General features: G+C 48.2%; 1 protein-coding gene across 1 annotated transcript in view; it reads left to right on the forward strand.

Annotated features, from left to right (window-relative positions):
* The first annotated feature begins 503 nt into the window (after positions 1 to 503).
* Positions 504 to 14,517, forward strand: part of DENND3 (DENN domain containing 3) — a 138,605-nt gene continuing 124,591 nt past the window's right edge. Inside the window, exon 1 of the mRNA XM_077493411.1 lies at positions 504 to 5,100. Coding sequence (XP_077349537.1) covers positions 5,014 to 5,100 — 87 coding nt within the window. The 5' untranslated portion in view covers positions 504 to 5,013. The remainder of the gene's footprint in view (positions 5,101 to 14,517) is intronic.

A 14,517-nucleotide genomic window follows, 5' to 3' on the forward strand; every position in this document is an offset into this window, starting at 1 on the left:
TGAAAGCTGAAAATTGGTCTGGGCAGGAGGGGGGTTTAAGTGCCCAGTAAGCAAGTGGTTAATAGAGCGGTCAGCAATGGCGGCCGCCATACTTTTCTCATGACAGGGTCACTTTTAATTCCCAATAGGACTTTTTCACCCCATTGTACTGCACTGTAACCTCCTCCTCCTGTATACTTGTATTTTACACACTGACTGAAACCCTCAATACACTTTTATTATCATCAGCCATCAGTACATTCCCTCACACATCAAGCCTCAGGTAGCCCCGCCCAGCACCTCACTAGAAGCAGGCATTTCCTTCCCAGCGCCTCAGACTAGGGGCGTGGTTTCATGTACACGCACACCTCACATTGGTCTAAAACCACGCCCTCTGAGGCGTGGCTACGCTCGCAGACGGCTGTGAACCAAGTTGGGTTTGGCAACACGGAGCATAGGCTCTCCGGATTCGGGGCGTGGCTACCAAACTTTCGCTGCTATAGTTACCGTCTCCGGGGTCTGTTGTGGGTGGAGTTACCTGGCGGGTTTGTTTGTAGTTGGCGATAGAGCAACGAGTTGTAGGCGGAGTTTTCAGGAGTAGCTTTGGGCGTGGTTTGGGTAGAGCCAGTCCCCCGGGTGTCAGAGAGGCGGTGGAGGGGGAGAGGTGACGGCACTGCGGAGGCGCTGAAGGTGCCGGGCTCTGCTGAGATGGGTGCAGGGAGGACTGTTCATGGAGGATCCCAGCCGGGGCGCTCCTCTGCGGCCTTCTGATCCCGGATTGTACCTGGCTGGACTGCTGCCTGCATTGTCCCGATCCTGCCTGCCGTGTGCTTCCCTGATCCTCCTCAATCTGCCTGTCCTGTTTTCCTGATCCTGCCTAGCCTCCCTGATCCCTCCTGTTCTGCTCCTCCGATCCTGCCTGTCCGGATCCCTCCTGTTCTGCTCCTCCGATCCCGCCTGTCCTGATCCCTCCTGTCCTGCTCCTCCGATCCCGCCTGTCCTGATCCCTCCTGTCCTGCTCCTCCGATCCCGCCTGTCCTGATCCCGCCTGTCCTGATCCCTCCTGTCCTGCTCCTCCGATCCTGCCTGTCCTGATCCCTCCTGTCCTGCTCCTCCTCCGATCCCGCCTGTCCTGATCCCTCCTGTCCTGCTCCTCCGATCCCGCCTGTCCTGATCCCTCCTGTCCTGCTCCTCTGATCCCTCCTGTCCTGCTCCTCTGATCCCTCCTGTCCTGCTCCTCTGATCCCTCCTGTCCTGCTCCTCTGATCCCTCCTGTCCTGCTCCTCTGATCCCTCCTGTCCTGCTCCTCTGATCCCTCCTGTCCTGCTCCTCTGATCCCTCCTGTCCTGCTCCTCTGATCCCTCCTGTCCTGCTCCTCCGATTCCCTCCTGTCCTGATCCCTCCTGTCCTGCTCCTCCGATCCCGCCTGTCCTGATCCCTCCTGTCCTGATCCTCCGATCCCGCCTGTCCTGATCCCTCCTGTCCTGCTCCTCTGATCCCTCCTGTCCTGCTCCTCCGATCCCGCCTGTCCTGCTCCTCCAATCCCGCCTGTCCTGATCCCTCCTGTCCTGATCCCTCCTGTCCTGCTCCTCCGATTCCCTCCTGTCCTGATCCCTCCTGTCCTGCTCCTCCGATCCCGCCTGTCCTGATCCCGCCTGTCCTGATCCCTCCTGTCCTGATCCCTCCTGTCCTGCTCCTCCGATCCCTCCTGTCCTGCTCCTCCGATCCCGCCTGTCCTGCTCCTCCGATCCCGCCTGTCCTGCTCCTCCGATCCCGCCTGTCCTGCTCCTCCGATCCCGCCTGTCCTGCTCCTCCGATCCCGCCTGTCCTGCTCCTCCGATCCCTCCTGTCCTGCTTTCCTGATCCTGACTGTCCTGATCCCCCCCCCCCTGTCCTGCTCCTCTTATTCCCGCCTGTCCTGCTCCTCTTATTCCCGCCTGTCCTGCTTCCCTGATCCCGCCTGTCCTGCTTCCCTGATCCCGCCTGTCCTGCTTTCCTATTCCCTCCTGTCCTGCTTTCCTGAACCTGCCTGCCTGTCCTGCTCTGCTTTCCTCATCCTGTCTGCCCCCCCCCAAACCCGGGTACCGACTACTTGTACAGTTGGACTGTTCTTCTGAACCTGGCTGGCTTGCACGACCTCCTTAGTCCTCGCTATTCACCCGAGCCTGAAAATTCACCTGGCTACACCCCACAGTCTTCCTTCCCACAGAGCTACATTCCTGGGGCTACACTCTACTTTATCCTGGATGGTTGTACCTGTAAGTTGGACTTACACTCCACATAGCAGTACTCGGAACCGCAGCTCTTATCCTGGATGCTGAGCTGCACTACTGATCCTGCATATCCACATAGCTGTACTCCTGAGCTGTACTCCTAACCCTGGATATCCACATAGCTGCACTCCTAAACTGCACTACTGATCCTGCATATCCACATAGCTGTACTCCTGAGCTGTACTCCTAACCATGGATATCCACATAGCTGTACTCCTAAACTGCACTACTGATCCTGGATATCCACATAGCTGTACTCCTAAACTGCACTACTGATCCTGCATATGCACTAGCTGTACTCCTGAGCTGGTAAACCCAAAAGTTGTACCCCTGTTCCTGGATACTTTTAAAGCTGCACTCCTAAGCACAGATAGTCCCAAAGCTATACTCCTGGGATGGACGTTTGATGTTATATATTTGTAAGCTGCACTCCTAACCCAGGATACACACTTTGCAATACACCTCACATCGGATACCCACTAATCGGTGATCCTGGACTGCATCTCTAAGCCTGAATGTCCACCTAGCAGTCCCCCCTAGGTCATAATTCTGATGCTAGGTGTACACCCAGCTCTGCATTAGTTGCCTTTATCCTGTCTATTCATCCAGCTCAGAATTTGGATTAGCCTTTGATCCTGGCCATCGCCTTCACTGTGCCTCTGTTCTAGCCTCCTAATCCTTTCATATTGCTAGCTTTTGTCTTCAACACGACTATCGTGATCCTATTCTGCTGATCCATTTAGTAGTGGGTCCTGCACTACCCACCTGATCCTGTCTACACTCCTCTGTATTTCTGGGTTCTGTGTCTTTTCCTGGCTCTGATCCCAAAATTGCAGTTCCTCCTGATCCTGACTATCCCTCCATTTTTCCTCCTACATTACTTATCCTTAATATAGCTTGTCACAAAAAGAGTGCACCAATTTTGCTGTCTGCACCTCCCACCCTACACTACTCTTCCTCAATTTTTCTCTTTTGCTGTGCTGAAAAGCTTTTAACCATCAAACTGGAAAGCCCTGTGAAACTCTTCTCCTCCAGCACGTGATTGTTGAAATAACTGCTTGGAAAATTTGCCTCCTCGTGGTGGGTGTCTACCAAAATCTAAGCTTCAATACTACCTTCGGCTTCTGGATAGTTTGACTCGTCCTCCCTGGAGTTTTCTTTGTTGACGTTGATCGTTTTTGAAGGCGAGATTTTCATTTTTATATTGATTTCCTGAGCCATCGTTTTGGATTCTGGTATCTTCCTTGTTGTGTTACTAGAGACCTTCTGGAGACCTCCATTTCTCTTTCCTAAGTGAAGACACTTCTAAAAGATCCTCGGGGCTCTTCATATGTATCTGCCTATTCAAGCCTTAAAAAAAGCCAAGAGGGACTACTGGTCACTCCCAGACCCAAGCCATCGTTCTTGATTCTGGTACCTTCCTCGTGGTGTTCCTGGAGAATTTACCATTTCTGTTTCCTAACTGAAGACATGTCTAGAAGAGCCTTGGACCACTTCCTATGTATTTGCTTTTTCCAGTCTTAAAAAAGCAATTTTTTTTTTTACTACTAGTCACTCCCCAACCCAAGACATCTGTTGTCTACACCGCCTCCGTTTTAAAGGCAGTAGTCAAATCAATATGGAATTCAGGAGCCAGCTCCATTGACCACAACGAGAGAAGACTTCAAGGGTTGGACACCGGCTTTAATTTTTAAGGAGCGTTGGCTCCCTGGCACCTAGGATTTCTCCAGCCTTGCCATTTCCAGTCTTAGTCACTGTCTGACCCAAGACATCTGTTGTCTACTCCCCCAATTTTAAAGGCAGTAGTCAAATATGGAATTCAGGAGCCAGCTCCATTGACCACAACGAGAGAAGACTTCAAGAGTTGGACACCGGCTTTAATTTTTAAAGAGCGTTGGCTCCCTGGCACCTAGGATTTCTCCAGCCTTGCCATTTCCAGTCTTAGTCACTGTCTGACCCAAGACATCTGTTGTCTACTCCCCCAATTTAAAGGCAGTAGTCAAATCAATATGGAATTCAGGAGCCAGCTCCATTGACCACAACGAGAGAAGACTTCAAGGGTTGGACACCGGCTTTAATGTTTAAGGAGCGTTGGCACCTAGGATTTCTCCAGCCTTGCTTTAAATTATTGATAAACTCTAGCATAATCTATTGTTTACTAATTTAAGTTCCTTCATCAGTGTTGCACTTCTACACCTTCCCAAATTGGTTTTGTCTACTCCTGGATACTTTCAAATTTTTAGTTCTCAACCATTGTGGCTGAATTTTGGATAACTGGAAAATTGGTAAAGCAGTATTTTTTAAAAACTGAATCTCTTTGCATCTACTACTACATACAAGTATTTTTTATTTTTTTTTGACCAATGCTGAATTGATACATTTTGTATCCACCAGGATTTTATAGAATTGTGACCAAGAAAAAAAAAAAACGTGGACCCTGTATCGTCACTATGATTGCATCCCAGCCTTGGATACGTGTTTAATTCTACCAATTTGAAGCTTTGGAAGTATTTTCGTTAGGTGCCGATCAGTTTAGGATTATTTAATTGGAGCCGTTGACCTCCTGGATATAATTTGACGAACTTCTTCACCTTTAGTGAGATTGTCCCACTCCTCGTGTTTTCATTAGTATTTATTATTTTTGAGACCGCTTCCTTTTTTTGGCTTCTATGAACTTGCAGGCTCCTCTAGTACCCATCGGTGGTTTTTATGCTTTTACCTGCACTTGGCCCATCGGGACCTTTCAGTCGAGTTTGTGAAGATGGAAGACTCGCAGTTGCCCTCGGGGTTACTGGAGATCTGTGTGCTTGTTGGGGCGTCCACAGACAAACTGAGGGAGATAAACAAGGTAAGCGGAGACGGACGTCATGTTGTGATGGCTTTCTGAACACTGTTTTACTTTATAAAAAATAAAAACTCTTAACAAAAGAGCTGATACATTATTTAGAGAAGACAGCAGATGTGGTTGCGGAGAGCCTTATTTTTTTTCTACCCCCCTACAGAATTGTGAGTTTACACTACAGAGGGAAACATATTTTTTATTTTTTTGTTCTGCCTGTGTTGAACCCATCAGCTAGCCAGAGACGTCCATTAAAGTGGTTGTAAACCCTTACAAACCACTTTGACCTACAGGTAAGCCTAGATTAAGGCTTACCTGTAGGTCCAAGAAATATCTCCTAAACCTATACGGTTTAGGAGATATTTGCCTGAAGACAGGCACCGCTGTCTACGGCGCATGCGCCGTAGACAGCGACGCGCAGGCGCACTGAACGCGGCATTTCCAACAATGGATCTGCCGCACGTGTCGGCTCCTGTGCGCATGCGCGGGAGTGACGTCATCGCGGCTCCGCCGAATGACAGCGGCGGAGCTGCGAGACGCCACCAGCGAGATGGATGCGGCGGACTACAGGGGACAGCGGCGACTTCGCTGGCTCCTGTGTCAGGTAAGTGACACATAATGGGCTACTATGCGATGCACAGTAATCCATTATGCTTTGCCTTTGCAGGGAATGAAAGAGGAAGTAAACTCATCAGGGTTTACCTACTCTTTAAAGTATAATTTTACCCCCTTCCTGACCAGAGCACCCTTTTGCGATTCGGCACTGCGTCGCTTTAACTGACAATTGCGCGTCCGTGCGACGTTGCACCCAAACAAAATTGACGTCCTTTTTTTTCCCCACAGTTTTCTTTTGGTGGTATTGGATCATCTCTGAGTTTCTTGCTCTATAAACCAAAAAAAAATGACAATTTAAAAAAAAAAAGCAATGTTTTTTACTTTTCGTTATAATATCCCCCAAAAGGATATAAAAAAAAATATTTTTTTTCCTCAGTTTAGGCCGATATGTATTCTACATAATTTTTGTTTAAAAAAAAAAAAAAAAAAAAATCGTAATAAGCGTATATTGATTGGTTTGCACAAAAGTTATAACGTCTACAAAATAGGGGATAGATTTATGGCGTTTTTTTATTATTATTATTCTTATTATTCCCTTTAGAATGTAAGCTCTACGAGCAGGGGCCTCCTGTATCTTTTGTATTGTACTATAATTGTGTTGTCCCTTCCTATACATTGTAAAGTGCTGCGTAAACTGTTGGCGCTTTATAAATCATGTATAATAATAATAATAATAAAAATAATAATATTATTATTTACTAGTAATGGTGGCGATCTGCGTTATTTATTTTTTTTTTTTATTGTGATTGCGACCTTTGTGGTGGACACAATTTTGACACATTTTTGGGACCATTGGCATTTTTACAGCGATCAGTGCTATTACTGTAAAAATGTCACTGGCAGGGAAGGAGTTAACACTAGGGGGCGATCAAGGGGTTAATTGTGTTCCCTAGTGTGGACTGTGTAGGGGAAGAGATAGATCGCTGTTCATACTCTGTATGAACAGACGATCTGTCACTTCTCCCCTCAGAGAACCGGAAACTGTGTGTTTACACACACAGATCCCGGTTTTCTGTGTGCCCCGAGCGATCGTGGGAGCCCGGCGGTGATCGCGACCGCCGGGCACTCGCATCGGCTCTGTGGGTGAGCAGGGGGCCCGCGCACGCCCCTAGTGGCCCTAAAGGCGAGGCGACGTTACATAACGTTGTTTCACCCAGCCGTGCCATTCTGCCGCAGAACAACTGCGGCGGCTGGTCGGCAAGTGGTTAAAGGCAAAAACATTTTTTAGCTTTGGATAGAGCGGAGATGGGTTAGAACTCCTGTCAAGTTTTTATTGCCTTCTGTGTTTCCCTCTTTTTGTTTTGTTTACCATTATCACTAAAAGTGAAAGAAAATCGCACATTTTTGGTTGTCGCCAAGCTTAGAGGGGAAATCCTTTAAATGGGGACAGTAGTACTGGTGACAACCAGGGATTCCCTCGCTTTAGAAGGACTTCCCTTAGGCTCGGTTCACACAGGGGCGACTTGTCCAGACGACTTCGCCGCCTGACAAGTCGCGCCCCGTTCTGTACTACGGAACCGTTCTAATAGGAGCGACTCAAGTCGCTCCGACTTAGAAAAAAGGTTCCTGTACTACTTTTGCGGCGACTTCGGGCGACTTGCATTGACTTCTATACAGAAGTCATTTTGCAAGTCGCCGCTGATCGTGTGCAGGTCACGGCAGGTCGCGGCGCTGCAAGTCGTGCCGCGTACTGTGTGAACCGAGCCTCAGTCACTATGGGATGGAGGGTGAAGGGAAGTCTTCCCAATGAGACGCAGATGGTAAACAACTGAGGGGTTATAACCCTCTCATATTCTATCCCAAATGAAAAAAAAAGTTTTGACTTCTATAACACATTTTGTTGCTGAGAGTGTTTACTTCTGTGTTTGCTTTTTTTTTTTTTTTTTTCTTTTCTGAAGGCTCAGTTCACAATGCTGCGACATGGGATCCGACTTGTGAGACCCCAAGTCGCATGACATGCCAAATTCAATGTTTCCCTATGGGAGCCGTCTTAACTGATACCACACAAGTCGCTCCGACTTTGGTCTGAGTTGGGTGCGATTTCAGCCCTTGTACAGGCTCCAAAATGGCATCCAAGTTGGATCAAGTCAGAAGGAAGTTGCAGGGCAAAGTCGCACGACTTTTCAATCACAACAGGGTGAATAGAGCCTAAAGTGATATTAAACCTTTGATTTTTATTTATTTTTTTCTCTAAAAGGATAAAAATGTTATACTTACCTACTCTGGTTTTGCACAGAGCAGCCCGGATCCTCCTCTTCTTGGGGTCTCCCGCCAGCACTTCTGGCTTTCCCTGCTTCCTTCTTCTTTTAGTACCCCCCCCCCCCCCCCCCCCCCCCCAGCAAGCTGATCGGGAGCATGCGCCGCTATTCCAACTAAGGGAAACTGGCAGTGGAGCCTTTGCGTCTTCACTGCCAGTTTCCGACTGCGCATGTGCGACTTTTGAGTGAAACTCCGCTTTAAGGCTTTAAAACCACTTTAAAGGCTCACTATAGGGAAAGCATATTGTATGTGGTTAAACTGATTCTAAAGGAAAGAAATAATAAAAAACAAAACAAACGTGCCATATTTACTTTGCTCTGTGTGATGGTTTTGCACAGAGCAGCCCCAAACCTCTTCTTTTTGGGTCCCCCCCACCGGTGGTCCTGGCTCCTCCCTCCCCCTGCCGAGTGCCCCAACAGCAAGCTTCTTGGCATGGGGGCACTCAAGCAAGTTTTCTCACTGGCCACACTCTGTGTCCATTCGCACAGAGAGGACGGCTCGTCTGCACCCCCCTGCTCCCTCATCATTGGCTGTGCTTGACAGCAGCATGGGCCAATGGCTCTCCTGAGGAGAGAGGGACCCTGGAGAGCTGCTGCTCTCAAGCACAGTGCTGGATTGAGATGGGGCTCAGGTAAGTATAAAGGGGGCGTCAAGCTGCACCCAGAATTGAATACATTAAGGTAAAAACCTTGAGCTTTTAGAACCTCTTTAATACCTGCAATAATAGTATTCAGCTTATAGATTCCTTTTTTTATTTCGGGAGGGCCTTATCTTTTCCATGTTTACAAAAGAGAAAAGTTTAACAAAAGTGACCATTACAGGAGGGGGACATAATAGGATGCTTATAATGGTCAGTCTTTATATGATTCAGGGTCCATTTTCACCACGTGTGTTGGGCTGCGTTGTCCATGCATTGCCTCCCCTTTTTTTTTCTTTTCTATTTTTGTTACAGTCCAGTTGGTATGCGCTGTAACAAAAATGAGGCAAGCTGTATTTTTTTGCGACATGCTGCAGCACACACTGAGTTGAGATAAAGGAATGTGAAAAAAGAAAGTGTTAAAAAAAAACAAAAAAAAAACACAACGTAGCACAGGCAATAAATGCTCCACAGAGCTCATCACTGTGATGTAAGCAAGGTCAAGTTTTGGACCTCCATTTCTGATTGCTAGAATGATGCTTAATACAATTCACTTTAAGTCGCGGTCATGTGATCTTCCAGCGCCTATTTTGTTTACTTCCCGCTGGGGTGCTTCTTCCAGGTGTCTGCTTCCCGCTGGGGTGCTTCTTCCAGGTGTCTGCTTCCCGCTGGGGTGCTTCTTCCAGGTGTCTGCTTCTCGCCGGAGTCCTTCTTCCAGGTGTCTGCTTCTCGCCGGAGTCCTTCTTCCAGGTGTCTGCTTCTCGCCGGAGTCCTTCTTCCAGGCGTCTGCTTCTCGCCGGAGTCCTTCTTCCAGGCGTCTGCTTCTCGCCGGGGTCCTTCTTCCAGGCGTCTGCTTCTCGCCGGGGTCCTTCTTCCAGGCGTCTGCTTCTCGCCGGGGTCCTTCTTCCAGGCGTCTGCTTCTCGCCGGGGTCCTTCTTCCAGGCGTCTGCTTCTCGCCGGGGTCCTTCTTCCAGGCGTCTGCTTCTCGCCGGGGTCCTTCTTCCAGGCGTCTGCTTCTCGCCGGGGTCCTTCTTCCAGGCGTCTGCTTCTCGCCGGGGTCCTTCTTCCAGGCGTCTGCTTCTCGCCGGGGTCCTTCTTCCAGGCGTCTGCTTCTCGCCGGGGTCCTTCTTCCAGGCGTCTGCTTCTCGCCGGGGTCCTTCTTCCAGGCGTCTGCTTCTCGCCGGGGTCCTTCTTCCAGGTGTCTGCGTCACTGCCTGTGGGATGTGGACAATTACCTTTTTAACTGTCCATCAGTGGGGTACTCTTAGGACCCAGTAGAGGAGCAGGGACCGGTCAAATTTTGAGCCTTGTGTGGGCAGGTTGGTTGTCTATTGATGGACTTGTGTATAACCAATCTGTTTGAAAAATTTCTCTCGATCAGCGCCACCGGCTATAGATGGCAGTGCTGATGAAAATATTCTGACAGCGGGGAAATCTCCCTGTTTTCAAAATACAAAGGCTACCATTTTAAATCCACATTTTAAAATGGTAATTTTCTTTGGTTTAACCAATTGCCGACCAGCTCACGTAAGTTTACTGTGGCAGGTCGGGTCTCGTGTGCGAAAACCAACGTCACTGTACGTGGGTCCGTGCATGGAGGCTAGTGTGCGCATGTTCATCCGCAGACACCTGCTATCCCATAGGAATGCATGTATGTCCGTATTTCACCCGCAAACGGATGGATGAAATACGGACATAATGTCTGCATGTGTGAAAGGGGCCTTAGTGGACCCTGAGGACAGGGTTGATGACCACTGCTCTACGTAATTTAAGGTTAAACCTCTTTTCTTCTAATTTTAATGAGTGGCCACAAGTCTTGTTACACTCCCTTCTGCAAAAAAGTTTTATCCCTATTGTGGGGTCACCAGGATTGAGTCTGTGATATCAGCCGACAGGAGACATTAGCCCGCTGTCAGCTTACTCTGGGTCACAGGAGTGTAAGATAAGTGCACTACTGTGACCCACGGCTTTGGCCGTCCTTCTTTATTAAATCCCCAGCTGGCTGTTCACCCAGAGTATTGCAGGAGAAGTTTAGTATCACAGTTGTGCTAATAAAATCACTAGAAGTCACTGCTTAAGGGTGGCACAGTGGTGTAGTGGGTAGCACTCTCACCTAGCATTAAGAAGGGTCGCTGGTTCGAATCCCAACCATGACTCTACCTGCCTGGAGTTTGCATGTTCTCCCTGTGCCTGGGTGGGTTTCCTCCGGGTACTCCAGTTTCCTCCCACAATCCAAAGACATGCTGGTAGGTTATTTGGCTTCTGTCCAAAATTGGGTTGTTGGTGGAAAAAAAACCTTTACCTTGATGCTCAGTGGCAGACGTGTCCTATTATGTTGGGGGTCAGTGGAAGAAGGACCACTTAACGGTGGTGATAATGGTAGTTCTCCCAAACATAAGACATCAGTAGAAACGCAAAGGTCCTCCCTTTATTTGGGTTGTCGGCGGAAAAAGACCCCTTACTTTGATGCTCAGTGCAGAGGTGCCCCATTACATTGGTGGCTGGTGGGAGAAAGACCCCTTAATGGTGGCGGTCATGGTGGTGCTCTCTTAAATTGGTGGTCAGTAAGAGACGGATGCCCTTACAGACCTTTACAGACACCAAAAAGATAACTGGTTACTTTTCAGAGGGTAAAGACTCCACTGGATCTGCACCACCGTGACGTTGGCCATAGAACTATGTGTGGACCATCAAGGAGAAGGACAATTTAACACTGCTCACTATTCAAGGAACACAAGAAATCAATCTCTGGAGGAACCCTGGGGCTCTGTGTAATCCTCTGGCTTAATGAGGTGACTAATTCTATTACTAGTAAGAGAACATAAAGTGTCACTAAACCCACATCATAAAAACAATAAATGGTGTATTCCATGTTGTTCATACTCACTCAGTCACTATGAGATTTGTTTTCTGTATTTTGCAAAAAACCTGGTTGATCCTGCTGTTGTCTGTCTCCACCTTCGGTTCTCTGTCTCCACCTTCGGTTCTCTGTCTCCACCTTCGGTTCTCTGTCTCCACCTTCGGTTCTCTGTCTCCACCTTCTGTGCTTGTCTCCACCTTCTGTGCTTGTCTCCACCTTCTGTTCTTGTCCCCAATTCAGCGAGTGACTGGCAGTGAAGGGGTTAACCATTAGGGGGCGATGAAGGGGTTAAGTGTGTTCTAGGGAGTGATTGTAACTGGGGGTGGGCTTCAACACACGAGAGAGTGATCTCTGTCATGACACTAGGCAGAATGGGGAAAGGCTTTGTTTACAAAGGCATCTCCTGGTTCTACCTCTCCGTGACACGATCGCGGGCACCCGGCGGACATAGAGTGTGCGGGACCCGCGGTCACGTAGAACGCGGCAGGCGCGTGAGCGCCCGCAGTGCCGCTTCTTATAGGGAACGTACCTGTACGCCGTTTTGTCCACCTGTGCCATTCTGCTGACGTATATTGTCGTGCGTTGGTCGGGAAGCAGTTAACATGTGACCGGCACCAGAGGACTAGAAGCTCCTCCTGTCACTGTTTCCCTGCAGACAGGCTGGGAGAGAGCTAGGTCATGTGACAGTTGTATATCGATTAGGAAAAAGATACAGTACTTAGATTTCAGTTTTTTTTTTTTTTTTCTATTAAAATAATTACAGTACCATCATCCACAAATGTAAGGGATAATGTAAATTAAACAATGTGTGTTTAATATCCCTTTTTAAGGCCCCATTCACACCCGAGCGCAGCATTTTCAGGCAGAAAGTCGCGCGATTTTGCTGCGATCCTGTACAGATCAAAAGGTCACCAATGTAAAAAGCAGAAAAACGCACAAATCTGCCTAAAAATATAAAGTTCCAGAACTTGTTTGGGCTTCAGGCGTTTTGGAGCTTCTGGCCTCAGGCTTTCCGGAGTGGAGATGTAACCCATCTCCATAGAGAATAATTGTGTTTTTTTTTTTTTTTTCTCCCCCCCCCCCCCCTGGCGTTTTGGAGCCTCAGGCTTCAAACTTCAAAACGCTCAGATGTGACTGGGGCCTCGAGGTCCGTGAAGCCTTGCCCTGGTGCAGTTGAGTTTTCAATGTTGCGAGTCGGTAAACGGATGTAACTTTGCTCCGGCTCAGTACAGTGTACACATTACATTTCAATGCATTAATAGCAATTTGTAGAACATTGTGTCACCTCGCTTGATAAATATTATCTTTGCTTCCAGGATATTTGCCTGAACTCGGGTCGGTCGCATTTCCTGCATGAGTTCACTAAAATGTGATGGCATTCGATATAGGCAAGAGCTGCTTTTTTCTTCCCTTAATCACTCTACTTGAAGAGTAAGGCAGGCCATACATGATTCATTCGTTCAACCAGCTGGTTGAACGAAAGAAAATTGGTTCCCCCCATCCACACATTCAATGTGCAGAATGAAATCCCTCCTGTGGAGCTATTGAATTCTGTCAACGGGGAGACCTCCCGCTAGAGGTGCGCGATTAATCGTTAAAGAATCGGATCGCTATTCTTTCCCCCTCTCTATCTTAAAGCATTTTCCCGATTCTATGCAGAGTTCTCTGCTCACAGCTGAGGGCTGTCTTAGAAAAAAAAAAGGCAACCTGCCAAGTTTATGACCACATCTCTTAGACAGAGATAAGAAGAAAGATTGTAACACTTCCTCCTTTTTATATGAAAGGAATGAACTTCTGTTTGTCAATGAGGGAAGTTTAACCACTTAAAGACTAAATCTTTTTCTGACACTTGTTTACAAGATAAAATCTGTATTTTTTGCTAGAAAATTACTTAGAACTCCCAAACATTTTATATACTTATGGGCACTGATGAGGCAATACTGATTGGCACTGATGAGGTGGCACTTATATGTGGCACTGGTGGGCACTCATAGGTGGCACTGGTGGGCTCTGATAAGTGGCACTGATGAACACTCATGGACAGCACTGATGGTACTGTTAGGCAGCACTGATCAGAGGCACTTGCAGGCATCATTGATGGGCACAGAGTGATGGGCACTGATAAGGCAGTACTGATTGGCACTGATGAGGTGGCACTTATATGCAACACTGGTGGGCACTCGTAGGTGGTACTGGTTTGCTCTGATAGGTGGCACTGATGAACACTCATAGGCAGCACTGATCAGAGGCACTTGCAGGCATTATTGATGGGCACAGAGTGCTATCCCTAATGGGAGATGATTGCCATCCCTGGTGGGCTTACCTTGTGGCCATGGGTGGGCATCCCTGGTGGTCCTGGATGGGCATCCTCGGGAGGGGGGGGGTCTGCGCTGATAATCAGTGCAGACCTCCCCTGTCAGAAGAGCAGCTGATTGGCTCTCCTCGCATCTGTCAGCGCGAGTAGAGAAAAAGCTTTTACGCGGCTTTTCCTGTTTACACTCTGATTGGACACAGCTGATCACGTGGTAAAAAGGCTTTTTACCTAGATCAGAGATGCGGTGCGTCAGACTGACACACCACGCCACTGATCGGTGCGGGCGCGCACTGGCTTGTTATCCTGCTGGACATCATATGATGCCCAGTCCGGATAACTGAACCACTTTCCAGCTGTTGTTCTGCTGTAGCTCGGGGGGAAAGTGTCTAAAATGTGCTAAAAATCGAACAAATCAGATTTAAATGAACAAAAATCGTAATTTTTTTTTTTTTTTTTTCCGATTTTTATCCACCCTGCTCTGGTTGATGGCCACCAAGACAAATACAGAGGGTACACTTCCCTTAGACCCCTTTCACACCACACCGCCCATTGCGTCGGCGGTAAAACGCCGCTATTTTTAGCGGCGTTTTACCGCCGGATATGCGGCGCATTTCGGCCGCTAGCGGGGTGCTTTTACCCCCGCTAGCGGCCGCGAAAGGGTTAAAACTTATTACAGCGCTGCCCCATTGATTTCAATAGGGAGCAGCGGTGGAGGAGCGGTAAACACACCGCTCCTTTACC

This window comes from Lithobates pipiens, unplaced genomic scaffold (assembly GCF_037356315.1).
Source record: "Lithobates pipiens isolate NorthernLeopardFrog02 unplaced genomic scaffold, aLitPip1_a1.2 Scaffold_19, whole genome shotgun sequence".
NCBI lineage: Eukaryota > Metazoa > Chordata > Amphibia > Anura > Ranidae > Lithobates > Lithobates pipiens.